The following is a 25,518-nucleotide window of genomic DNA, read 5'->3' on the forward strand; positions in this document are numbered from 1 at the left end:
TCCACTCATTCAAGAGTAACTAACCACTGAACCTAAGTAGAGTTGGCAAATACCCCTGGTCTGGCCATAGGTTATTATGAATTTTTCAGAAGTTCGTTCGCCCATCCTGCATTCACCAGGATGTGGTCCAGCGGAATGTACATAAACCTTGCTGCTGATATTGTAGCAGCCCTGGTGGAGTGAGACTCGAAAATATATCAGTATCTACTCCTCAGTATGAGGCAAGCCCTGTTTCAATCATCTGGGGATGATCCAACGCAATACCCTTTTAAAAGTTTTTTGTATTATCAACATTGCTAGTTCCGAGCCTCTAAGCTCTTCGTGAACTTGACATATTGTTATATATGTGGGACCATAACCGAAGGTTCATGAGGTATGCCATGAAACTAGTTTGAGATTTCATGTCTACTCTGCTTAACCAATCATTAAAACATAATATTATTTGCAGATGTAACCATCCTATCCAGTCACAGTATGTAGTGACTGAACCCGATGGCTGAGACCAGCGCCATGAGGATAACTACCTTATGAGAGCTGAGTCAACTAAGGATGTGGCTGGAGCCCCCTGGTGAAAATAGTGTTAATACCACATCAATATCCCATACTGTCCTGTGCTTGTCCTGGGAGAACGTGTGTGAAAAATATCCTTTATAACTCAATATTAGAGGGTGAAACCCGCCAGAGTGGGTCCCTATTGCTGCAGCAAATAAGATGGGAAAGCACGTTGGGCACAGTTAATGGTCCTATAACTTAATTTTTTGTCAAATACCTATTTGAAACAAACTCCAAGCCGTCAGTTTTCTGTGCCGTAACTTAGGTATTTAAACAAACACTTCCCATCTCCTGAAGAGGAAATGGAATGCTCTCCTTTCTTGGTGCTATCCCTGCATTTGCAGCGAGCACATACATGAATTGGTCTGACAATCCGAGTCGCAGGAACGGTCCACTCAGAATCAATGTCAATAATTGATTTATCATGCAGAGGTTGGTTTCCCGATCCACAGGCTAAACCAGCAAGTTTTATGTAACGGATTCCCAACAAAGCGGGAAGCATAGCATGTCAGTCAGACAGAACGACAACCTAGAGCGGGATCTTGCTGACTTATTGCAAGACCCGACTAATGAGGCAAAATGAAGGGAGACAAACATAACTTATTTCTCCTGTAGCGAGTGTATTTTGATATGTGAACTTGAACTAGTTTTTCTATGGTAGTAACATATTGGTATTCTCATTAACATTCTTCTTGGTCCTCCAAAATATTCCAAATGGAATTTAAACTGGAGGTGGAATTTTATTAAGATTAATTAACATTATTTATTAACAATTATTAATTAATTTATTAATTAACAAAATTTATTAACATTAAGAAGAGGTTGAAATTTTATGAATTGACGTCCATGCAGACTTAATGACTATGATTTATTTTTTTCTGTAGCCTCTTGAAATAACTTATCAATTGTAATAAATTACAGTGTAATCTCATTGACATTAAATAGAGGTTGACTCTTTATGAATGGAAGTCCATGCAGACTTGGGTACTATGAGATGTTTCTCTCTCTAGCTATTCTGCACCCTCTGCTCCTGCACTTGAACTTGAAGGCTTATCTATGGCAGTAAATTACAGTGTCAGTCTCATTGACATTAAGAAGAGATTGATATTTTATGAATTGAAGTCCATGCAGACCGAAGTAATATGAGATTATTTTTCTGCAGCTTCTGCCCCTCCACTCGTCAGAGCCTGTCCACACAAAATATGATTACATTCATATTTACGGGTTACATATATATTGGTATAATAATATATAATTTAAATGACTGCAACACGGAAATAGGCTGCCCATGATGTAATGCGGGCATTGGCCACTAGATGACGCTTATTTTCCCGGTCTCATTTTCTAATTAGTTTAATTAATTAATGTGCAACGTTTGGCAATGACGAGTTATGACTTCCTTCTCAATTATATTTCATCTAAATCTGTGGAAAATGTCATGTAGTTTGGTGACTTGGGTCACGAAAACTGATTTCTAGACACAGTTTTGATGCTTGGCCCACAGCCTATTAATGAATTGAAGGCTATTTTATCACAACAAGATTGTTCGAGGCTCCTATTCATTCCAATCTCTTACCTTGGAGTGGATTCGCAGGCTAATTAATAGTTAAGAGTAATCCCAATAATGAATAAATCTAATTGTTGTAAGAGAAAGTTCAGCGGCTTATTTTAATGTCACCCCTGGAGCGTTTTTTATTTCCGTCATTTAATAGCATGAGGGGAACTCTAGACCCTTCCGGGTATTTTCCACCTTCGTTTGCGAAGATTCCCTTGTATCCATACGCATTTATTCCAGGACGTTCCACAGACATGCTTTTAGAATTTTGAAGTTGGTACTCTCTTTCATAGAAGGAGGATTTCTGGACAGCCATGACCAGGTGCTGCAACCAGAGTTTGCTGGAGCATATCCTGCTGGAGCTGTGCTTAACAGCCTTACTTGACTTTATGCCTTGGGGTATGCTTTCCAATAGAAACATAGAAAATAGGTGCAGGAGTAGGCCATTCGGTCCTTCCAGCCTGCACCGCCATTCAATATGATCATGGCTGCTCATCAAACTCAGTACCTCAATACCTCCATCCTCAGAGTCAACCTCAGGATAGAAAGCTCCTTTTGCTGGAGCATATTATGCTGGAGCTGCGCTCAAACAGCCTTGCTTGGCTTTATGCCTAGGGGTATGCTTTTCCAATACCTCCAAACTCGGGATATAAAGCCCCTTTAGCTGGAGCATGTCATGCTGGAGCTGCGCTGAAACAGCCTTTCTTGGCTATGAAGCTCCTCCTGAAGCCTGTCGTGATGGAGCATTCCTTCTATCAGGTGCTCCATCTTACCAGACGTCCACAGACGTATTTATTGGGAGGTGTATCCTCCTGGCCCGATTCACGGACTTGTTTTTGAGTGGCCGGTGCCTCGCCAGTGCGGATGAGGTAATGGCACGCATGCGGATTGGCGGGGCTTCTTCACGGAATCACTCGCGTGACTCCGAAGTAAAATTCAGCTTTTACCTTCAGATAAAGAGAAATGTCATCAGGGTCAGTAAGTTACACTACTTCTGGGAGACTACACATGCCAGGACAGTGGGTTATACGCCGGTGTTGTTGGAGAAAAAGATGGTATTTAATTTAGTCTAGTGTCCCGTGTACGGAGGTACAGTGAAAAATATTTTGATTGTGTGCTTTGCAGTCAGCGGAAAGACACGACATGATTACAATCAAGCTATCCAGAATGTACAGACACAGGATAAAGGGAATAGCGTTTAGTGTCAGATAATGTCCAGCAGAGTCTGATTAAAGATAGTCCAAGGGTCTCCAATGTAGATGGTAGGTCAGGGCCGCTCTCTAGCTGTTGATAGAGTGGTTCATAAAGTTTGCGATAGGATGGTTCATTTGCGTGATAACAGCTGGGACGATGGTGAGGGACAAGTTGTAGGGGACATGCCGAACATCCTAAGGCTTCTAAGACGGTATGGTTTATTGGCCATTGGCCTTTGGATGGGAGTAAAGGGTTGTATAACTACAATATCCACTGATCCCATTGACAGGAGGATGAGAACCTCTCTAAGTCTGAGAACCTCCACGCATTGTACAAATTGAAGTCAACGTTACAGATTATGAGGGTAGTCTCCACCACGATTGAGTAAATTCACAGAATGGAACAGTGCCGAATGATTGATTTATTTTGAAAATAATTTGTAACCAAAATTTCACAAGATATATCAGAGCAATATGTGCAACACTGGGAGTTTTCTGCTGAGTCCTTTACGTAATATGCTACTAATTAAGAAATACTCATCACTGGAAGTGCTCTTGCTGAGAGTGTCTATACTGGAAGCACCTTCATTTGGCTCTCCGCTTTCTCTTGTTGTTAAGTCCCGAGATCTGTCTTGTTACTAATCTATTTTAATTTGTCCTTTACAGCTACCTTGGAGCAACAGACACCTCAATGGGTATTATAGATATTTCCATGTTAACTGGATTCACTCCAGATATCTCTGATCTGAATCAGGTATGTGGTGTTTTAATTCATTAAGAACAACTTCAATTTATATTGAGGAAATGTTCTTGTATCTGCAAGGATATAAAAGGGATGTGTTCTAATGATTTTGACACATTCGACATGGGCAATAACCATAACCTAACAACTGTGAACCATGTCTGCATATTATTCTGGATTAGAAAAAGACACAAAGTGCTAGAGCAATTCAGTGGGTCAGGCAGCATCTCTGGTGAACATGAATAGGTGATGTTTTGGATTGGGTCCCTATCGGTTACTCCTGCACTTTTTGTTTATTGTTTTGTAAACCAGCATCTGCAGTTCCTTGTTTTTAATACTCCACGTATCTTGATTGATTGAACAATGTCATCTCAGTTTAAATCAAACAATGCACACAGTTAATCGGGTCAGGGAGAACCTTTCACTGAAATGTTAATTTGGAAGAGATGTTCAAAGAATTTGAAGCAAAATGTTAACCTACTGATTCTCACCCACTGCTGCGAACCTTGTCCCCCTCACTTTCACCACACTGGTATTTTTCCCACCCTTCAGTTCCATTGCTACCCCCAATTCAAGTTGAATCCAAACTAATTGTACTCCCTTTCCTCTGAGCCTTTTGCTCAGCTGCCTCCTGAACTCTGCTACTACCACCAAGTGGGTTTGAGACTTTTAAAACATAATGGATTTATATTTACATCAGATTACCATTTTCTCATTGAACTTTTTTTTTACAAACCATGCATTAAAAACAAATATTCTATCATCCTTCCAGCTTAAAGGTGGAATTGAGAAGTATATATCAAGATTTGAGGTAGACAAGGCATTGTCTACAGCAGGATCACTGATCATTTATTTAGATAAGGTAAGAGATTATTATATTTTGATAATTATGAGAAAAAGACCTTCCAACGAGCTTTATTATTTAATTGTAATGTTCTGCTGACACACTTTGTGCTTAGAACGTTCCCTCAAATATTATGAGCGTTTTCTCTTTTTGTGGTGTGGGAATCCTGATCATAATCAGGAAATAGCGTTAGGTCTTCAATCGGATCTTCCATGAGGGCTTTCATTGCTTGGTTTAACACCTTGCCTGAAAAAGCAGCGCACTCCACGATGACAGCACTTCCTCAGAACTTGAGACTTTAGGGATGCTCTTCAGCCTGGCTCTTAAGCCTCTGGCTTCAAGGTGAAAAATGAAATGTTACAATTAAAGCTGGTTTTCTTGATTGGTTAAAGCCATACAAAAGGCCTTGAACAATAAATAACAAGTTCCTGGTATTGGTTTATTATTGTTATGTGTATTAAGATAGTGAAAACATTGTGTGTGCTATTGGGGGGGTTGCACGTAAGGTCACTGGGTCATAGGGCTTGACGCATGGAGCCGCTCAATCCATCTGGAGGACATCCGTAAATGTTATTAATGCAAGCGTACTTTCCTACCTGTTAAAAACTGGCAAAATGTTGAATTTTTAGAAACATAGAAACATAGAAATTAGGTGCAGCAGTAGGCCATTCGGCCCTTCGAGCCTGCACCGCCATTCAATATGATCATGGCTGATCATCCAACTCAGTATCCCGTACCTGCCTTCTCTCCATACCCCCTGATCCCCTTAGCCACAAGGGCCACATCTAACTCCCTCTTAAATATAGCCAATGAACTGGCCTCAACTACCCTCTGTGGCAGAGAGTTCCAGAGATTCACCACTCTCTGTGTGAAAAAAGTTCTTCTCATCTCGGTTTTAAAGGATTTCCCCCTTATCCTTAAGCTGTGACCCCTTGTCCTGGACTTCCCTAACATCGGGAACAATCTTCCTGCATCTAGCCTGTCCAACCCCTTAAGAATTTTGTAAGTTTCTATAAGATCCCCTCTCAATCTTCTAAATTCTAGAGAGTATAAACCAAGTCTATCCAGTGTCTTTCTTCATAAGACAGTCCTGACATCCCAGGAATCAGTCTGGTGAACCGTCTCTGCACTCCCTCTATGGCAATAATGTCCTTCCTCAGATTTGGAGACCAAAACTGTACGCAATACTCCAGGTGTGGTCTCACCAAGACCCTGTACAACTGCAGTAGAACCTCCCTGCTCCTATACTCAAATCCTTTTGCAATGAAAGCTAACATACCATTTGCTTTCTTTACTGCCTGCTGCACCTGCATGCCTACCTTCAATGACTGGTGTACCATGACACCCAGGTCTCGCTGCATCTCCCCCTTTCCCAATCGGCCACCATTTAGATAATAGTCTGCTTCCCCGTTTTTGCCACCAAAATGGATAACCTCACATTTATCCACATTATACTGCATCTGCCAAACATTTGCCCACTCACCCAGCCTATCCAAGTCACCTTGCAGTCTCCTAGCATCCTCCTCACAGCTAACACTGCCCCCCAGCTTAGTGTCATCCGCAAACGTGGAGATATTGCCTTCAATTCCCTCACCCAGATCATTAATATATATTGTAAATAGCTGGGGTCCCAGTACTGAGCCTTGGGGTACCCCACTAGTCACTGCCTGCCATTGTGAAAAGGACCCGTTTACTCCTACACTTTGCTTCCTGTTTGCCAGCCAGTTCTCTATCCACATCAATACTGAACCCCCAATGCCTTGTGCTTTAAGTTTGTATACTAATCTCTTATGTGGGACCTTGTCGAAAGCCTTCTGGAAGTCCAGATACACCACATCCACTGGTTCTCCCCTTCCCACGCTACTATTTACATTTTGCGCTGAAAAAAATTGTGGAAGTCGGGGTAAGCGTGAGAGACATGTACCCAACTTTAGAATTCCAAAAGTGAAGCGAAATGAAGGTATAGAGAAGCGAGAGCTGAAGGGATGACAACAGCTAAACTGCTTGGCGAACATTGGCCGTGCAGATATCGGAATTGAAAATATTGGGAATTATCGCGTTTGCTCACTGCATTTCATCAACAGTAAGGCATTATTTGTGTTTTTTATTGATTCCTTTGGTATCTAAAAAGTCTCAGAAGTGATTAATCTGGCTGTAAATTTTTCTTCAGGTTCGTTATCATTTTGTGTAAAAACCCACTTGAGAACCATGGGCGAATTAAAAAATTTACAGCCAGACGGGGGGAGAGGGGGAGTGGTGGGGAAAGGGAGGAAGGGGGGGGGAAGGGAGGAAGAGGGAAGGAAGGAGGGGGGGGGGGAGAGTGAGGAGGGTTAACATAACTTGCAGTGTTTGCAAAAACAGTGCCCCGCAGGCTGCGCTTTGAAAACTCTGCGCAGATGGCCGCGAGGTGTAGAGCCATTGAACCACTGTGACGGCATCAGCTCGTTAGATTTAAAAACTATCTCAGATTTGTGAACAATTTGAAGAAATAACTAAAGAAATAATTAATCAATTTTCAGATTAAGCGATGGGGGAAGGGAGAGAGGGGGGAAAGGGCGAGGGGGGGGGAGAGAGGAAAAGGGGGGAAGGGAGGGGGAAAATGGGGTAGGAAAGGGGGGGAGAGGGGGGGAAGGGGGGGAGAGAGAGGGGGAAGGGGGAGGGAAAGGGGAGAAGAGGGGAAGGGGGGAGAAGGGGGGGGGGGGGGAGGAAAGGAGAGGGGGGGGAGGGGGGGGGAAGGGGGGGAGATGGGGGGGAGAAGGGAAGGAGGGAGGGCGAAGGAGGGGAGAGGGGGGGGAAGGGGGAGAGGGGGTAAGGGGGGAGAAGAGGGGGGGAGGGGGGGAGGGGGGGAAGGGGGGGACGGAGAACGGAGAATTGGAGGAGGGGGGGGGGGGAGTGGGGGAGGGGAGGGGCTGTTAGCTGCTGGAGGAAGGAGCCGGGGCAGGGAGCGTGACTTCACTCGCTGAGCGTGGAACATAGCGCAGCAGGCCGCGAGGAGAAAGTTCTTCAAAAGCAAGTGTGACAGGCGATCGGGGGAGACGGAGAGGATGTCGTCCCTTGTGACGGGCCCGACGGCGACTTTTCAACTGCGCTAGTCTGCGGCGGCAGTATGAGGGGGAGGGAGGAGGGGAAGAGTGAGAGTGAGGGAGAGAGAGGGGGGGATAGAGAGGAGAGGGGGAGAGAGAGGAGAGAGAAAGAGGGGCGAGGAGGGAGGGAGGGAGAGAGTGGGGAGACGGGGAGGTGGAGGTTTAATAGTTAGATGATATGATAGATGAGTGCAATTAAGCTATATTACAAGTACAACACTAGCGCAAAGTGAAAAATAATCAAAGTGAAGGATATAGTGTTATACCTACTGAGAAAAGGAACAAGGGTCATACAAAAGGACAAAGAACAAGGACAAAGGACATTTATTGTCACATCCACCAGTTGGTGTGGTGAAATTTGAGTTGCCATTGCAGCACACAAATAAAAATAAACACAACATTATAGAATTTAACATTAAACATAAAAAAGAACCCCCCACAGCGGAATCAACATTTTGCACTGTGAGGGAAGGCAGCAACGTTCAGTCACATCCTCTATGTTCACACGTGGGGCCTATTGAGGCCTTTGCAGTCGCCACTACGGTGCCTGATGCTTCAGGCCCACTCGCCAGGATGATGGTACAGGTACTCCGGCATCGGAAGAACACGCTCAGTGGTTTGGAATTCCGAAACAGCCGCTTCCTACTGGAGACCGCAGCTCCCGAAGTCCGCAGGCGGAGCTCCAACACTGGCGATCTCGCTGAAAGATCCCTGGCTCCGCGGTGTTTAAAGTCAGCGCCTCCGCGGCTGGAAGTTCCGCAGACCACAGCTCCACGATGTTGAAGTCGGCACTCTGGAGCTCCACACAAGTCATCGCCCTGCTCCACTATGGTGCCTCAGTGCTCAAGCTACAGCTCGCAGCTCTGGCCGGTCTCCGGCAGGAAAGGCCGCGCCAATTCGAATGGTAGGTCGCGCAGAGGGGGCAAAGGTGCAGCTCAGAGGAGAGACGCATCCTCGCCCAGGTAGGAATTGGAAAAAAACGGTTTACCCCCCCTTCCCCTCATCTCCCCCCCAACCCCCATCCCCCACATAAAAAGACTAAAAGGCCTCCAGAACAAAACTTTTTAACAAACTAATATAAGAAAAAGGGTGAAGAACGAACAGCTGCAGGTGAGGCTGCCACACACTATGGCGCCACCACTCGACACTCATAATGAGGTAGGTTGTCAGATCAGTAATAAAAACGTAGCTGTGAGAGGTCAGTTGTGAACAGGCTGTTCCTAAAGCTACCTGCATTCAAGTTTATATTTAATGTCAATCCAGTGGAAAAAGAGAGAAGAGAGAATGACCAGAGTGTAGGTGGTCCTTGATTATGTTGAATTATTTACCGAGATAGCACGAAGTGTAGATGAAGTCAATGGAGGGGATGTTGGTTTGCGTGATGGGCCACATACATAACTCTCTGCAATTTCTTGTGGTCTTGGGCAGAGCAGTTGCCAAACCAAGTTGTGATGCATCGTGATAATGTTTTTTTCGGTGCCTCTGTGGGAATTGGTAAGAATAGTTGGAGCTTTCCTGGCCATCGTGTAAATGTGTTAAAAGCTGCGGCAGTATCAAAAGGCTGAAACGGCTGCAAAACAAGAAGCTGCTATAAAAGGACATAAAGTGCTGGTGTAACTATGCAGGTCGGCAACATTTTTGGTGACGTTTAACCTGTATATACAAGTTCTATGTTTTCCCACCTTCTCATCCCAAATACCCGGGCAATTTACAGAAACCAAATAACCTACAAACCAGCATGTGTTTGGGATGTGGGAGGAAATTCAACACAGAAAGCACCCGAGGATCAAACTCAGGTTTTGGTGCTGTGATCAGTAGCTCTGCACAGACAGTACCCTATTACTGGAGTCATTCAAAATCAAAGCTCATTTGTAACTGATAATACTTAGAACCTCTCAAAGTTTGGATGTCTGCCTCACGTGTGGTCCTCAGAGTTTATTAAGCTGATAGAAATATAGAAAATAGGTGCAGGAGCAGGTCATTCGGCCCTTCGAGCCTGCAGGATCATGGTTGAACCTGGATCCAAAATCAGTACCCCGTTCGTGCTTTTTCCTATATCCCATGATTCCATTAGTCCCAAGACCTAAATCTACTCTCTTGAAAAAATCCAGTCAATTGGCCTCCACTGCCTTCTGTAGCAGAGAATTGCACAGATACACAACTCTCTGGGTGAAAAAGCTTTTCCTCATTTCAGTTAGGGGGCCTACCCTTTATTCTTATACTGTGGCCCGCTGGTTCTGGACTTCCCCAACATTGGGAACATTTTTCCTGCGTCTAGCTCATCCAATCCCTTAAGAATTTTATATGTTTCTATCAGATCTTCTCTCATCCTTCTAAATTCCCGTGAATGCAAGCCCAGTTGACCCATTCTTTCATATGCCAGCCCCGCCATCCCGGGAATTAACCCGGTGAACCTACGATGCACTCCCTCAATAGCAATAATGTCCTTCCTCAAATTAAGCGACTAAAACTGCACACAATACTCCAGGTGTGGTCTCACCAGGCAATGAATTTGAGTTTAGGAGCAAGGAGGTCCTACTGCAGCTGTACAGAACCCTGGTGAGACCGCACCTGGAGTATTGTGTGCAGTTTTGGTCGCTTAATTTGAGGAAGGACATATAAAATTGGCTTTCTTCCCTGCCTCCTGGAACTGCATACTTATTTACAGTACTCTTGAAGATACTCTTCATAAAGAAGTTATGGTTTATAACAACAGATATGATTTTCTCATTGGTGATATCTAGGAGTAGATTACTGCTGCCAGTAAACTTTGCATTTGTTTCATGTCTCGCTCACCCACAGTATAAGAACGGGGTGATTATAATCATCTGATTTAGTTTACAGTGCAGAAATAAGCCCTTGGGCCCACTGGGACGGCACAGACCAGTGATCCCTGCACTCTAACGTTATCCTACACACTATGGACAATTTATATTTATACCAAGCCAAAACTGGACGTCTTTAGAGTGTGGGAGGAACCCAAAGATCTCGAATAAAACTCGCGCAGGTCATGGGGAGAACGTACGAACTCCATACAAACAGCGCCCGTAGTCAGCATCGAACCCAGGTCTAAGACAGTAGTGCTATCGTACGCCACCGTGCCTTCTTAATTGTTTCCCATCCCCTCCTAACCTTAATTGCTCTTGTATAGATGAGGGTCCACTACTGCATTTCCTTGTCTCAAAAGATTTAAAATAATTTCTGGTGGGAGATTTGGGTGCTCAAGATGGGGTTTAAGATGTGGCAGTGGTGGAGCACAGGAGTGGGGTGTAATGTTTTACCACATCATCAATTCAAAGTTTAAATAATCAATCTAATCTGCTTCAAGTGTGTGTATAGTCACTTTGGTCAATAGAATATTTTCCAGTGATGATAGTGGGATCAAGACATAGCTATCAAGACATAGTTATCAAGGAAGCACAATGTGCAACTTGAAGGGAAATACAGGTATGTAGCCAGTGGTGTTCTCATGCATCTGCTGCCTTTGTCTTTCCTATGTATAAAATCACATGTTTAGGATGTACTGTCAAGGATACTGAGCCATTGAGGTTCATTTGGTGGATGGAACACTACAGCCATAACGCATCAGTGCTGGAGGGAATATGTATTTAGGATACTGCATGGATTTCCGAACAATTTGTAGCTAATCAGGAACTGATCAACCATGTTCTGACACATGAATCATAACATTGTCTCGCAGGTGTCAAATCTCGAAGAGAGCTGCGTTGCGTTTAAAGTGCACCAATTCTACAACGTTGGACTCATTCAACCAGCTGCTGTCAAGATATATTCATATTATGATACAAGTGAGCACTCAGAAGGATGTCTTAATAATTTAATTTGATTTCTTTAGGGGGTAGAAACAATAAAAAAACAAAATAGATTTGTTAACAATGGATTGGGAAAGTAAAATATATTGTATATAGTAGCTTTCTTCCAAAAAAGAACCAATGCTAAATTGTTGTGAGATCAAAAGATTTGCAAATTAAGGGTAAAATTTCACATTTATTAACATTAACCTATCTAACATAAGTAAATGCTCAGCAAGGATTTGAATTTATTCATTACTAAAATTAGTTTTGGGGTTTTTTCTGATCAAGAGAGAATTTTTATACACATGTTTGAGTTGATACAAAACTGAAGATATTTTCAAGAAATCAGAACTTTGTTGTAGTCACATAGTTTTTCCTCTTTTTACAGCAAAGAATTGCACTAAATTTTACAATGTCCCCGAACACAGTGGTATGCTAAGTAAAATATGCATAGATGATGTGTGCAGATGTGCTGAAGGTAAGAGATTCTCTGATTATTTGCTGCTCTATCCTATTATTTCACAAATTGCAGAATCAAATTCTGATCCAATGAATTGCCTACACGCAAAAGAAAATATACAATTACTTTGCATAATTGTTCCAGTAAAAAAATTGCTGGAAGGCCAGTCTAATCATTTTCAGTAAGCGTCTGTAGCTGAAGGGATCTCAGATGCAAAACAAAATGCCTGAAGGAGCAATCAAAGCAAGTTACCCTGCAGACAAAGAGAAATCTACTTGGCAAGTGGCTCATTCATATCCTGTCCAATGTTGTCAAAGACCATACATTTCTTAAAATCTGAATTACTATTAAACAATTAAAAAACCTAAATTAAAAATAAACCTGAAAAACAAGATGACTTAACACAACTTAATACAGGGCGGCACAGTGGTAGAGTTGCTGCCTTATAGAGATTGCAGCAGCAGAGACCCGGGTTCGATCCTGACTATGGGCGTTGTCTGCAAGGAGATTCTACGTTCTCTCCGTGACCTGTGTGAGTTTTAGAAACATAGAAAATAGGTGCAGGAGTAGGCCATTCGGCCCTTCGAGCCTGCACCGCCATTCAATATGATCATGGCTGATCATCCAACTCGGTATCCTGTACCTGCCTTCTCTCCATACTCCCTGATCCCTTTAGCCACACAACTAACTCCCTCTTAAATATAGCCAATGAACTGGCCTCAACCGCCTTCTGTGGCAGAGAATTCCAGAGATTCACCATTGTGCCTGGATCTCTGTGCCTGGATCTTTGGTTTCTTCCCACACTCCAAAGACGTACAGGTGTGTAAGTTAATTGGCTTGGTGTAAATTTTAAAAATAAATTGTTCCTAGTGTGTGAAGGACTATATTAATGTGCGAGGATCACTAGGTGGGCTGAAGGACCAGTTTCAGAGGATAAATATGCCAATACACATATAATTGTTCACGCAGCACCGTGGAATGCTATACAAAACTGTTTTGTTTAACCATTTAGAGGTACTGGTACACCATACTTGCGTGTACCATCACAAAAAATAACATTGAATAGGAGGATTCTGTGACCACAAGCTCTAATGGTCAGTTCCATGTTAGCAGAGCACCTAATTGTCTGTGATTGCTGGCCGGTAGCAGTTACATGAGGTAATATCAGTGAAATCTGAAAGTTTCATGAATGTTTAATATGAATTATATCCGGCAATATTCTGATTGCTAAGGTAGCCAGCACCATGAGATGAATATCATTTCTTGTACGTACATCAATCTCTTTGGCATAGTTATTCTCTCCTTGACTATCTACAGTTCCAACCACAAGTCTGACAGCTCAGTTCTAAATATGTTTGTGTCATCATGAATTTAAAGGCGGTAGTTAGTCTCTGCAGGTGAGAACAGAATTTCATGTTAGCTGCAGAATAGTCCCACAGGTTTCCACCGACTTCCTGCATGGAAAGCAGTTGCGTGATACTGTAAAATTATAATGCCTAGCCTATATTTTATCCACTGCAAAATATTCTTATGAAAACATTTTGTGGGGAAAGATAATAGGGCCTGAGGGGCATCTTTTTCACACAAAGAATGGTGTGTGAATATGGAACGAGCTGCCAGATAAGGTAGTTGAGGCAGGTACTTTTACACTATTTAAGACATTTGTCAGGGACATAGATAGGAAAGGTTTGGAAGGATACGAGATAAAAGCAGACAGGTGGGACTTGTGTAGGGAGGGTATATTGATCAGTGTGGGCAAGTGTGCACTGTGATGGATGTCTGTGTAAATTGTGTTGTCTTGGGTCTTTTTTTCTTGTGTGTATGACTGTAGAAACAACATTTCATTTGAGCCTCTATGAGGTTCAAGTGACAAATAAATTGTATTGGGTATTGTGTTGTGTTGCGTTGAAAGGCCTATTTCCATGCACTATGACTATGACACTTTAAATGCTAGTGAAATACTCAACTAGATAAGTCAATGAATTAAGATTCAAGAAAAATGCATGAATGTTCCTTGTAGGTATATTAAACATGATCTTACCTAGAACTGAAGAAACTGGTAAAAGAGATGTATTCAAGCAGATAACAAAAAGAGCAAGTGTTATGGAGGGAGAAAGAAAAATAAAAGTATTAATTTAGCTATAATTAAATATTGTGAATTTGCAGCATTTATTAAACCAGATTTTTTTCAGGGACCAATTTCTTTGCTTAATGGAGATATGTGATAGACAAAATATTCGATTATTTTTTTGCTGCTGTTGTCCATGGGAAGACTTTAATGTTTGCTGGATCTTTGCTGTCACACACCTCTCATTGCAACTTGCAAGCAAAGCAAAATGCAGACAGAATCTAGTATTTTATTGGGGTGTGCAAGTAGAAATGTGCTTGCTGGATCACGCACTTACTGGATCAAGTAATATGGATAGGCTATTGAAGAAAGGAGTCAGAGTTCACCAATGGGCAATCAATGAACAGAAATGAAGCAGTTATTTCAGAATATTTTTTTTTTCTGCATCTACAGGAAGCTGCATTTCACTAAAGACAGACCAACAAGATCTTGCAAAACGTGAGGACTTTCCCTGTGCCCCAGGAAGTGATTATGGTAACCCTATTTTTAATCACACTATTTTCAAAGTCTGCTGATTGATCTTTAGAAACAAATAACTACATATACTAGTTTCTATCAAAGATAGACACAAAGTGTGGAGAAAAAGGATGTGTGACGTTCAGGCCCCCGAACCAAAATGTCATCCATCCTATTTGTCCATTGATGCTGCCTGACCCGTTGAGTAATTCCAGCACTTTGTGTCCACAGATTGATCGCAAAAAAAATGCATATTTCATTATTCTTGGTGTAATCATGTTTGGACAATATGTTGATTAACACATTTTATTTCTATCAGTGTTTCGATGACAGTAGTTAAGTTACTATAGCCATTTTCGAACGACTGAACTGTCGATCACAAATTGTGCTTTTCAAATCCTATCAATGCAGATGAGGGATTAAATAACATTGACATTTAAAAGAATAATCTGAGTAATAATAACTGTATTAATTGGATTGTTGTAAACCAAAATGTTTTTTTTTTAAACGGGCCACATAATCTACTGTTCTTATCCAGAGAGCAGAATAAAGGTCATAAGAATGTGTGCTATCAATAGCATTGTATTCCAGATGTGTTCAGTGAACAGACATTTGGAGCAAGCAATATAATAATTTCCATAGCAGAGAGAGATTTTTCAAAAGCAGTCACCAAAATATCCCTAATAATCCTGACACACATATGACAAATCCGTAATTAGCCAGGAAGGGCCAGGTGTACTTAAGATGTCTTTGCATCTTACTGTCCAAGTCAACCAACATGAGCGAATAAATCTACATACCACTTTCATTAATGGATTACTACAATATTTTGGTGTTTCTGTGTTTTGGTGATAAAGAACTGAGATTTTTCCATGAAATATATTTTTGGAAACATCTCTACTCTTCACATGTAGACAGTGGCATGGAAATCACCTTGGTACATCTTCAGAGAATGACGTTTCTTTCAGCATTGCCCAATTGTATAGGGGCTCACATTCTATAGGAGGGTTACAACAGTCTTCTATGGCCAGATATTTACAATGGGCCTTGTGGGTCTTCTGGTCTCCCTCCTGACATGTATCACATTGACCAGAACTGCCATATTCCTTTATGTAAATATCAGAACTGTCCTTTTCTTTCTTGTTGTCTTTGTCACCTCCACTGAGGCTGTTGGATCGGTCTTTTGAAGGATGATTTACTGCAGAGGTGAGAGATATACAGAATGGGAAAGGTCCCCCCTAGGAATCATAAGTTACCTATTTTGGAACTGGATATAGATCATACTAATGCCATTTCAAATTGAATTTGACCATCTTTCACACCACTGTTTTTTAAAACAATTTTCTTTTTTAGTTTACAAAGTGACATTTATTGGAAAGGAAAAGAGAGACAATTACATATACTACGCAATGAAAATTCTGATAGTTATCAAAGATGGTGAGTAATTTATATATCTGAGGACCATGATAGGACAGAGGTATAAGGATATATTTATACACTTCCATGGGCAAAGTTGTACATGCGAAGTGCACATTTGTAGTCATACATGGGTTGGAATGGAGTACAAAATTTGTACAAGTATCTGGCTAATTTTATCCTGAGAATGTACACTTGTAAAGCATAATTTAGAGTCGTCTAAACTCTTATTTGACATGCATGATTTTTTGGGCAATCTTTTAAAATGTTTGCATAGAATTACTGCAAAAGCATGATCAAAGCAAATAGTTCAAAAGAGGAAGTGAAGTAGCAAGGTTAAGAAAACTGGACCATGTCTGGGAAAGAACCCACTTAGCAGAGATGGTCACACATCCCTGACAGAACTAGCTCTAAACACCCTATAATAATTGGAAGGCAAAGAGTACTTGCATTGTTAGAATAAAATATTTGTACTGGACAGCTTTTGCACATTTCCACAAATTATTAGTGAGACCACATTTGGGGTACTGTGTGCAGTACTAGTTCCACAGCTATTTGACAGATGTCTTTGAGCTGGAAAGGCTGCTGAAGAGATTTACAAGGATGTTATCGGGGTTGAGTTATAAGGAGCGCCTTAATTTTTTTTTCCCCTGGAGTGTAGGAGGCTGAGGAGTGACCTTTTAGATGCATTTAAAATAATCAGGAGCACAGGTAAGGTGCATGGTCACACTCTTTTACACAGGAAAGAGGAATCTAAAAACTAGAGGGCATATGTTTCAAATAAGAGGTGAACTATGTAAAAAGGAGCAGTAGGGCAAGATTTTCACACTTGGGATGGCAACTACATGGAATGAACTGCCAGGGGAAGCAGTAGAGGTGGGGACAATTACAAGGATTAAAGGACATTAGGGTAGGTACATTGATAGGAAAGGTTTAGAGGGATATGGGCTAAACATAGGCAAATGGAACTAGCTGAGGAAGAGAGGACAAGTTGGGTCAAAGTGCCTGTACCCGTACAAAACAGTTCCATTGGGGTGTTGACATTTCTTTACTTTTGGCTGTTGGGATTATCTCTGGATATCATCAATGCATTTGGGGATTAATTGACTGATTTTTTATAATTTGTATGATTAGTTTGAAACAAGTATATGCAGTAAAAGCAGTTATCTGCCCAGAGGTGAACAAAGCATGACTTTCCAGAAACAAATTCCCAGGAAAGCCAAGAGTGTCCCCAATTTCTAATTTTCTATATGTTTAAGAAGGAACTGCAGATGCTGGGAAATCGAAGGTACACAAAAATGCTGGAGAAACTCAGCAGGTGCAGCAGCATCTATGGAGCGAAGGAAATAGGCAACGTTTCTGGCCGAAACCCTTCTTCAGACTGATGGGTGGCGGGGAGAAGAAAGGAGAAAGGAGGAGGAGCCCGAGAGCTGCGGGATGGGAGGAGACAACCCGAGGGCTGAGGAAGGGGAGGAGACAGCAAAGGCTAACAAAATTGGGAGAATTCAATGTTCATGCCCGCAGGATGCAGACTCCCCAAGTGGAATATGAGGTGCTGTTCCTCCAATTTCCGGTGTTGCTCACTCTGGCCATGGAGGAGACCCAGGACAGAGGTCGGAAGGGGAATGGGAGGGGAAGTTGAAGTGCTGAGCCACCGGGAGGTCAGGTAGGTTCTTGCGAACCGAGCGGAGGTGTTCGGCGAAACGATCGCCCAGCCTCCGCTTAGTCTCACCGATGTAGATCAGCTGACATCTAGAGCAGCGGATGCAATAGATGAGGTTGGAGGAAATACAGGTGAACCTCTGTTGCACCTGGAACGACTGCTTGGGTCCTTGAATGGAGTCGAGGGGGGGAGGTAAAGGGACCAGTGTTGCATCTCTTGCGGATGCAAGGGAAAGTGCCTGGGAAGGGGGCGGTCCTCCTCCCATTTCCTCCAAATACAAGGTGTAGCTATGGGCACACGCATGGGCCCCAGCTACGCCTGCCTCTTTGTCGGGTACGTCGAACAATCCTTGTTCAATACGTACCAGGGCCCCATCCCTGACCTCTACCTCCGGTACATCGACGACTGCTTTGGTGGTGCCACCTGCACCCACACACAACTGACTGACTTCATCCACTTCACCAATTTCCATCCGGCACTCAAATACACCTGGACTATTTCCGCCACTACCCTACCATTCCTGGACCTCACCATCTCCATCGCAGGTGATAGACTTCTGACCGACATCCAGTATAAACCTACTGACTCCCATGGCTATCTGGACTACACTTCTTCCCACCCTGCTTCCTGTAAGAACTCCATCCCCCTACTCCCAATTCCTCCGTCTACACCGCATCTGCTCCCAGAATGAGGCGTTCCACACCAGGGCATCTGATATGTCCTCATTCTTCAGGGAACGGGGGTTCCCCTCCTCCACTGTAGATGAGGCTCGTACCATGGTCTCTTCCATTCCCCGCAACATTGCTCTCTCTCCCCATCCCCGCACTTGTAACAAGGGCAGAGTTCCCCTAGTCCTCGCCTTTCACCCCACCAGCCGTCACATACAACACATAAACCTCCGTCATTTTCGTCACCTCCAACGGGACCACACCACTCACCACATCTTCCCATCTTCCCCCATGTATGCCTTCCGCAAAGACCGCTCCCTCCGTAACTCCCTTGTCAATTATTCCCTTCCCTCCCATACCACCCCCTCCCCGGGCACTACTTAGCACATTGCCACCAAATTTGATGGCACTGAACAATGGTGACTAGGATTGGTCTATCATGTAATTGTGTGAATTTTCATTTTAGGAACCGATGCAGTTGCTAAAAATACTGTGAGAGAACTAATCACACATGCCAACTGCAACATTGAATCTAACATGGAACTGAACCATGATTATCTAATAATGGGACAGGGCTCAGATCTGTGGATTGAAGTGGACAGGTAAGCTGCAAAATCGGAATTGATGTAACTCATGTTCATTCTCCAACATTCTGGCTCTATTAACATTTGAACACTGGAGAAACTAACTTAAAGAATGAACTAATTACTTTCATAAATATGATAAAATTATAATCTGTGGAGGTTTAACGATTTCTGAGAAATTACAAATAGGCATGAAGTACCTAGATAATAATTTACAGACAATTGAGACAAAAGTGGAATGGGGTTGCACTAAAGCCACATCTGGAGTTATTTCACAACACAATCTTTTCACTATGCCTTGAATATACCCATACCCCTCTGGGGCATGGCATTTGAAAGATATTCAACCTTACAGTGAAGACATTTATTCTTATATTTACCATGCAAGGCTATTCTTTGTTTTAAGACTGGGACTTCTAGGTATTCCAGGCTGAGAATTAATTTCTCACCATCCACACTCACAAGTGTCCAACGGTATCTGTATATTTCCAAGGTCAAGTGATGTAGGCCTTACCTACTTACTTTCTCTGTTACAACAAATCTTCCTCCAGTGAATTGTTCTGCATCTATCTTGTCAAAATCTACAAGAATTTTAATGTGTCCTTGAGATTATCCTTCATTGTTGTAAACTTTGGAGAGTATAGACCTAGTTGGACTATCTATCAATCAATCAATCAATCAATCAACCTTTATTGTCATCTTGCAAGCAACAAGTACAGTGCAAAATGAAAAGACGTTTCCCAGTGAATAGCGGAGCCTCGCACATGAAATTTAAAACACTTCTCACATAATAACACTAAAAAAAACAATCCAGTCCCTGATGGAACAGAATAAATAGTTAAAATCAGGTAAAAAACACAATGTTAAAATACAGTAAACCAATCATAAAAAAATGTCCGGGGCCGCTGATTTGAGTGGCCAGTGTCAGTTATTAAAGTGTCCGTGCCAGCCGCAGAGTCAAGTCAAGTGACTGTGAGTGCAGAGTGACTGTTTAGCAGCCTCACAGCCTGTGGTAGGAAGCTGTTTAGCAGCCTCGTACCGGGCTTTGATGCTTCGATATCTCTTGCTGATGGCAAGAGATCCAGGTGTGTGTGAGAATTTTGCAGTTTGTCCTTGGCAATTCTCTGTGCTTTCTTCAGACAGCGGCTCTGGAACAGTTCTTGTACCGAGGGTAGGGAGACATCCCAATAATCCTCTCTGCTCCCCTCACTACCCTCTGCAGAGCCTTCCTGTCCGAGCAGTTGCAGGTGCAGTACCACGTATTGATGCAGTACGTGAGTACAGACTCCACCGTGCCCCTGTAGAAAGTCCTGAGGATGTTGGTGGGGAGTGAGGCCTGTTTTAGTTTCCTCAGGAAGTGCAGTCGCTGATGGGCCCGTTTGACGGTCCCAGTGGTGTTCCTGGACCAGGTGAGGTTGTCCGTTATCTGCACACCGAGGAACTTTATGCTCTCCACTCTCTCCACTGCAGTGCCACTAATGTTGAGCGGTGTATGCTCTGGCTGCGCCCTCCTGAAGTCGACAACCATCTCCTTAGTTTTTTCGACATTCAATTCCAGGTTATTTTTGCCGCACCAGTCCACCAGTTGTTCTACTTCCTCCCTGTACCTTGTTTCGTCATCTCCACTGATGAGTCCCACCACTGTAGTGTCGTCCGCGAACTTTATGATTTTATTGTCCCTGAATCTGGCAGCACAGTCATGTGTGAGCAGTGTGAACAACAGCGGGCTGAGCACACAGCCTTGAGGGGAGCCGGTGCTCAGCGTGATCGAGCCTGAAGTGTTCTTGCCAACACGGACTGACTGCGGTCTCTCTGTGAGAAAGTCCAAGATCCAGTGACACAGGGTGGTGTTGAGGCCCAGCAGGGTTAGTTTCTCCACAAGTCTCTGTGGGATGATGGTATTAAACGCTGAGCTAAAGTCAATGTACAGGATTCTGGCGTATGTGTTCTTGTGTTCCAGATGCGCGATTACTGTGTGCAGCGTGGTGGAGACGGCATCCTCTGTAGAGCGGTTGGGGTGATAGGCAAACTGTAGGGGGTCTAACGATGAGGGGAGGCTGGCAGTAATGTGGGGTTTCACCAGGCGTTCAAAACACTTCATTATTATTGGGGTCAAGGCGACAGGGCGGTAGTCATTTAGGCAGGCAAACCACTGGTTTCTTCGCTATGGGGATTATCATGGAAGTTTTGAGGCATGTGGGGACAATGGCCTGACTAAGGGAGATGTTAAAGATGTCTGTTAGCACATCTGCTAACTCCTCAGCACATTCCTTTAGCACACGTCCTGGGATGTTGTCGGGTCCGACTGCTTTCCACGGGTTGACCTTAGACAGGATTCTCCGTGTGTCCATTTTGTCTATGGTCAGGACTGGCTGGTCGGTTTGTAGGCAGGGGCTGGCTCTCCTCTTGGGTGTGGTGTTTGCTGCATCAAAACGAGCAAAGAAGTTGTTTAATTTATCTGGGAGAGAAGTGTCCGTGTCGGTTACCTGCTGCCTTGCCTTGTACCCCGTCAATGTTTCGATTCCCTTCCACATCCTCCTGGTGTCTCCTGTGTCGCAGAGGTGTCCCTGGATTTTCCCCGCGAAGGCACGTTTCGCTGCCCTGATTCCTTTTCCCAGTGCAGTCCTGGTGGATCGGAGAGCGGCTGTGTTACCGGCTCTGTAGGCTGCATCACGAGCCCTCAGCAGCGAGCGCACCTCTGCTGTCATCCATGGCTTTTCGTTACCACGTGCAGTGAAAGTTTTCATGATAGTGACATCCTCAGTGCACTTGGCAATGTAGCTGGTTACAGTCTCTGCGTACTCCTCGATGTTGATGAGGTCATCATAGGATGCTGCTGTCCTGAACACATCCCAGTCAGTGTGCAGGAAGCAATCCTGCAGTGCTGAGGCTGCTCCCTCTGGCCAGACCCTGGTGTGTTTTCTCTCCGCTCTGACTTGTTTTTGCAGAGGTCTGTAGGCTGGTGTTAAAAACACTGAAATGTGGTCCGAGTGGCCCAGGTGAGGGCGTGGGGCTGCCTTGTAAGCCTCTGGGGTGTTGGTGTAAACCAAGTCCAAGATGTTCTCTCCCCTGGTCTCAAAATCCACATATTGCTTGAATTTTGGGAGCACAGACTTAAGGCTGGTGTGATTAAAATCACCGGCCACCACAATGAAGCTATCAGGATGTTTGGTCTGGAACTCACTGACGGCGTCATGCAGGGCTCCCAGTGCTTCGTTGGCCTTGGAATTTACATTTGCACTTGGTGCAACATATACAGCCACAACAAAAACAACAGAGAATTCCCTCGGCAGATAGAAAGGCCGACATTTCACGATGAGGAATTCTATCAGCAGAGAGCAGTGTTTCCCGGCTATCGTAGCGTTCACACACCAGTCCTTGTTTATGTACAAGCACAGGCCTCCACCTCGGCTCTTACCAGAGCTAGCTGCCTCTCTGTCCGCACGGAATGATGTCATTCCCTCCAGCTGTATTGCCGTGTCCGGGATATTGCCGTGGAGCCATGATTCAGTAAAGACAAACACACAGCAGTTTCGTATATCCTTGTATGTTGTCCTGAGAAGACGCAGTTCGTCGAGTTTGTTGTCCAGGGAGCGGACATTAGAGAGGAGAAGCGAGGGCACTGCAGGTCGGGTGGGGTTGGCTGTTAGCCTAGCGTGAATGCCTGCTCTTTTCCCCCGTCTCCGCCTCACGTAAGAGCCTGCTCTTTTACCCCGTTTCTGCCTCCTCTCACACCGCTTGCGTCTTCTCCTCCTCTCTCTCCTCTCTCGCCTCCTCTCTCCGGTCGTAGTCACATCTGCGGCCGATATGCTCGGCCTCGCAGCCGGTAGTAGAAGTCCATAGCGGCGTATTTGGTCTAAATCGCACCAAAACGCGCCTTTACTACTCCCGCGGTTTGCCCCGATGTTTAGGAGCATGTTCCTGCAGTACATATATCTTGGACAGACAGGACAAGACACACAACACTCACTTTTAAAAGCTCCGACTATCTCCCGAGGGGCCGCTGCGACTGTGCGCGCCGCCATCTTGGATCCTATCCTTCTTGGATCCTATCTCCTCTTATACAACATCTTAAAGCCATCCAAGGAATTGGACAGGTAGGTAAATATAGCCAATTAACTGGCCTCAACTACCTTCTGTGCCAGTGAATTCCAGAGATTCATCACTCTCTGTGTGAAAAATGTGTTTCTCATCTCGGTCCTAAAAGATTTCCCCCTTATCCTTAAACTGTGACCCCTTGTTCTGGACTTCCCCAACATCTGGAACAATCTTCCTGCATCTAGCCTGTCCAACCCCTTAAGAATTTTGTAAGTTTCTATAAGATCCCCCTCAATCTTCTAAAATCTGGCGTCTATCCAGTCTTTATTCATATGAAAGTCCTGACATCCCAGGAATCAGTCTGGTGAATCTTCTCTGTACTCCCTCTATGGCAACGATGTCTTTGAGTTTGGGACAGTTTTTTTGTTTTTTTACACGATGGAACAGATCAAACAACAGGCTTGGGACTCAGAATTCTATGGGTTTAGGGGGTAATATGAGGTTTTTTTCTTTACTCGGAAGTGGTAGCGGTGTGGAATGGGCTTCCAGTGGAAGTGGGGGAGGCAGGTTCATTGGGATCATTTAAAAATATATTGGATAGGCATATGGATGAGAAGGGAATGGAGGGTTATGGTATGTGTGCAGGCAGGTGGGATGTAAAGGGGAAGTGGATTTTTACAAAAAAAAGTCGAAACGGACTTGTAGGGAAAAGATGGCCTGCGTCTGGTTTCGGCGTATACAAGGAATCAATTGTTAGAATGGTTATATGATACTTAGAAACAAAAGTGAACCAAAAGTGAAATCTCTACCGAAATGGAAAAGATCTCGGCGACCAAGCGCCTGCAAGTTACACTAGAATAGATGGGGCATGTTGGTCAGCATGTGCGTTGGGCCAAAGGGCCTGGTTCTACTCTGTATGACACTATAAATCTGTTAAATCTTTTTACACTTCCTCTATTCTGAAGTCTTCAATATGGAGACCAGATCTGTGGAACATGAAACAGAATGGCACAACAGTAGGCTAAACAGCCCACAATCTCTGTGCCGAACATAATAGTGAATTAGATTACTCCCTTTGCTCTGCACATGACCCATCTTCCTCCATTCATGTCTTTATCAAAACATTCTTAAACGCCACTATCTATTCTGCTTTCCAGTACCCATGGCAATGTAAACCATCACGTGTAAATCAAAATTTACCCCACATATCTTCTTTAAATTTCCTTCCTCTGACAGAGCTATGTCCTTTTGAATTGGACATTTCCACCCTCGCAAAAAAGTTCTGATTGTCTCCCCTTTCTAAGGTGCGGCACAGCGGCGCAGCGCTAGAATTGCTCTTTCCCGAGCTAGAGACCCTGGTTCGATCCTGACTATACATGCTGTCTTTATGGAATTTGCTCGTTTTCCCTGTGACAACATGGGTTTTCTCAGGGTGCTCTAGTGTCCTGCCATGTTGCAAGGACTTGAAGGTTGATTGGCTCCTGTAAATTGTCCCCAGAGTGTAGGACAGAACTAGTGTACTGGGTGATTGTTGGTCAGCATGGACCCGGCGGGCTGAAAGGCCTGTTCCCATGCTGTTTCTCTAAACTAAATCAAACCTCTCATAATTTTACATACTTATTTCAGGTCTCCTCTCAACCACCAATGTTCTAGAAAAGAAAAATGAATCCAAGTTTTTCCAACCTTATAGCTATAAACCCTCTAATCCATGCTGGTAAACATCTGAACTCTCACCGCTGCTTCCTTCCTGTTTAGTGGCAAACAGAATTGTACATAATATTCCAAATGCGACCAACCAAAGCTTTAATATGACTTTCTAACTGTTATATTCAATGTCCCAACCACAAGCATACGCTATGCCTATTTTCCCCACTCCATCTATTTGTATTATCACTTTAATAGTAAGATTAAACGAGAACTTACCAGTTTGAAGTTTGATCTTTATTTTACGAGGAGTTGCGTTGGTGAGTACGTGAAGAAGACCCCGCTCGTGCACATGGGCGTCAATCTGCAAAGTAGCGGTGTGAAATCACAGAATAACGGTAATTGAAGTATCATAGTAAGATCAGAAACCCAGAACTACCAGATGACCTTTGTGAGAGAGGGTTGGGAGTGGAGGGCACGTACTCACCAACGTAACTCCTCATAAAATAAAGATCAAACTTCAGACTGGTAAATTCTCGTTTAATCTTACTATTTTACTTCGGAGTCACGTGAGTGACTACGTGAAGATTTCAAAGCTCTGATTTCATGCCGTAGATTCAAATCCAGGCATCTCACTGCATCGATTGACTCGATGAGTAAATAATCAACAATGCATTATA

The 25,518-nt window shown here is 43.6% G+C and overlaps 1 protein-coding gene across 1 annotated transcript in view; it reads left to right on the plus strand.

Moving 5' to 3' along the window:
- The window catches only part of LOC129716370 (complement C3-like), a 156,301-nt gene that overhangs the window by 124,762 nt on the left and 6,021 nt on the right, over nt 1–25,518 (plus strand). The window contains exons 34-40 of the mRNA XM_055666241.1: nt 3,967–4,054; nt 4,815–4,904; nt 11,670–11,775; nt 12,170–12,259; nt 14,763–14,843; nt 16,179–16,262; nt 19,039–19,174. Of these exons, the coding sequence (XP_055522216.1) occupies nt 3,967–4,054; nt 4,815–4,904; nt 11,670–11,775; nt 12,170–12,259; nt 14,763–14,843; nt 16,179–16,262; nt 19,039–19,174 (675 nt within the window). The remainder of the gene's footprint in view (nt 1–3,966; nt 4,055–4,814; nt 4,905–11,669; nt 11,776–12,169; nt 12,260–14,762; nt 14,844–16,178; nt 16,263–19,038; nt 19,175–25,518) is intronic.

The sequence above is a fragment of the Leucoraja erinacea genome, unplaced genomic scaffold (genome assembly GCF_028641065.1).
Source record: "Leucoraja erinacea ecotype New England unplaced genomic scaffold, Leri_hhj_1 Leri_221S, whole genome shotgun sequence".
In the NCBI taxonomy this organism is placed as follows: Eukaryota; Metazoa; Chordata; class Chondrichthyes; order Rajiformes; family Rajidae; genus Leucoraja; species Leucoraja erinaceus.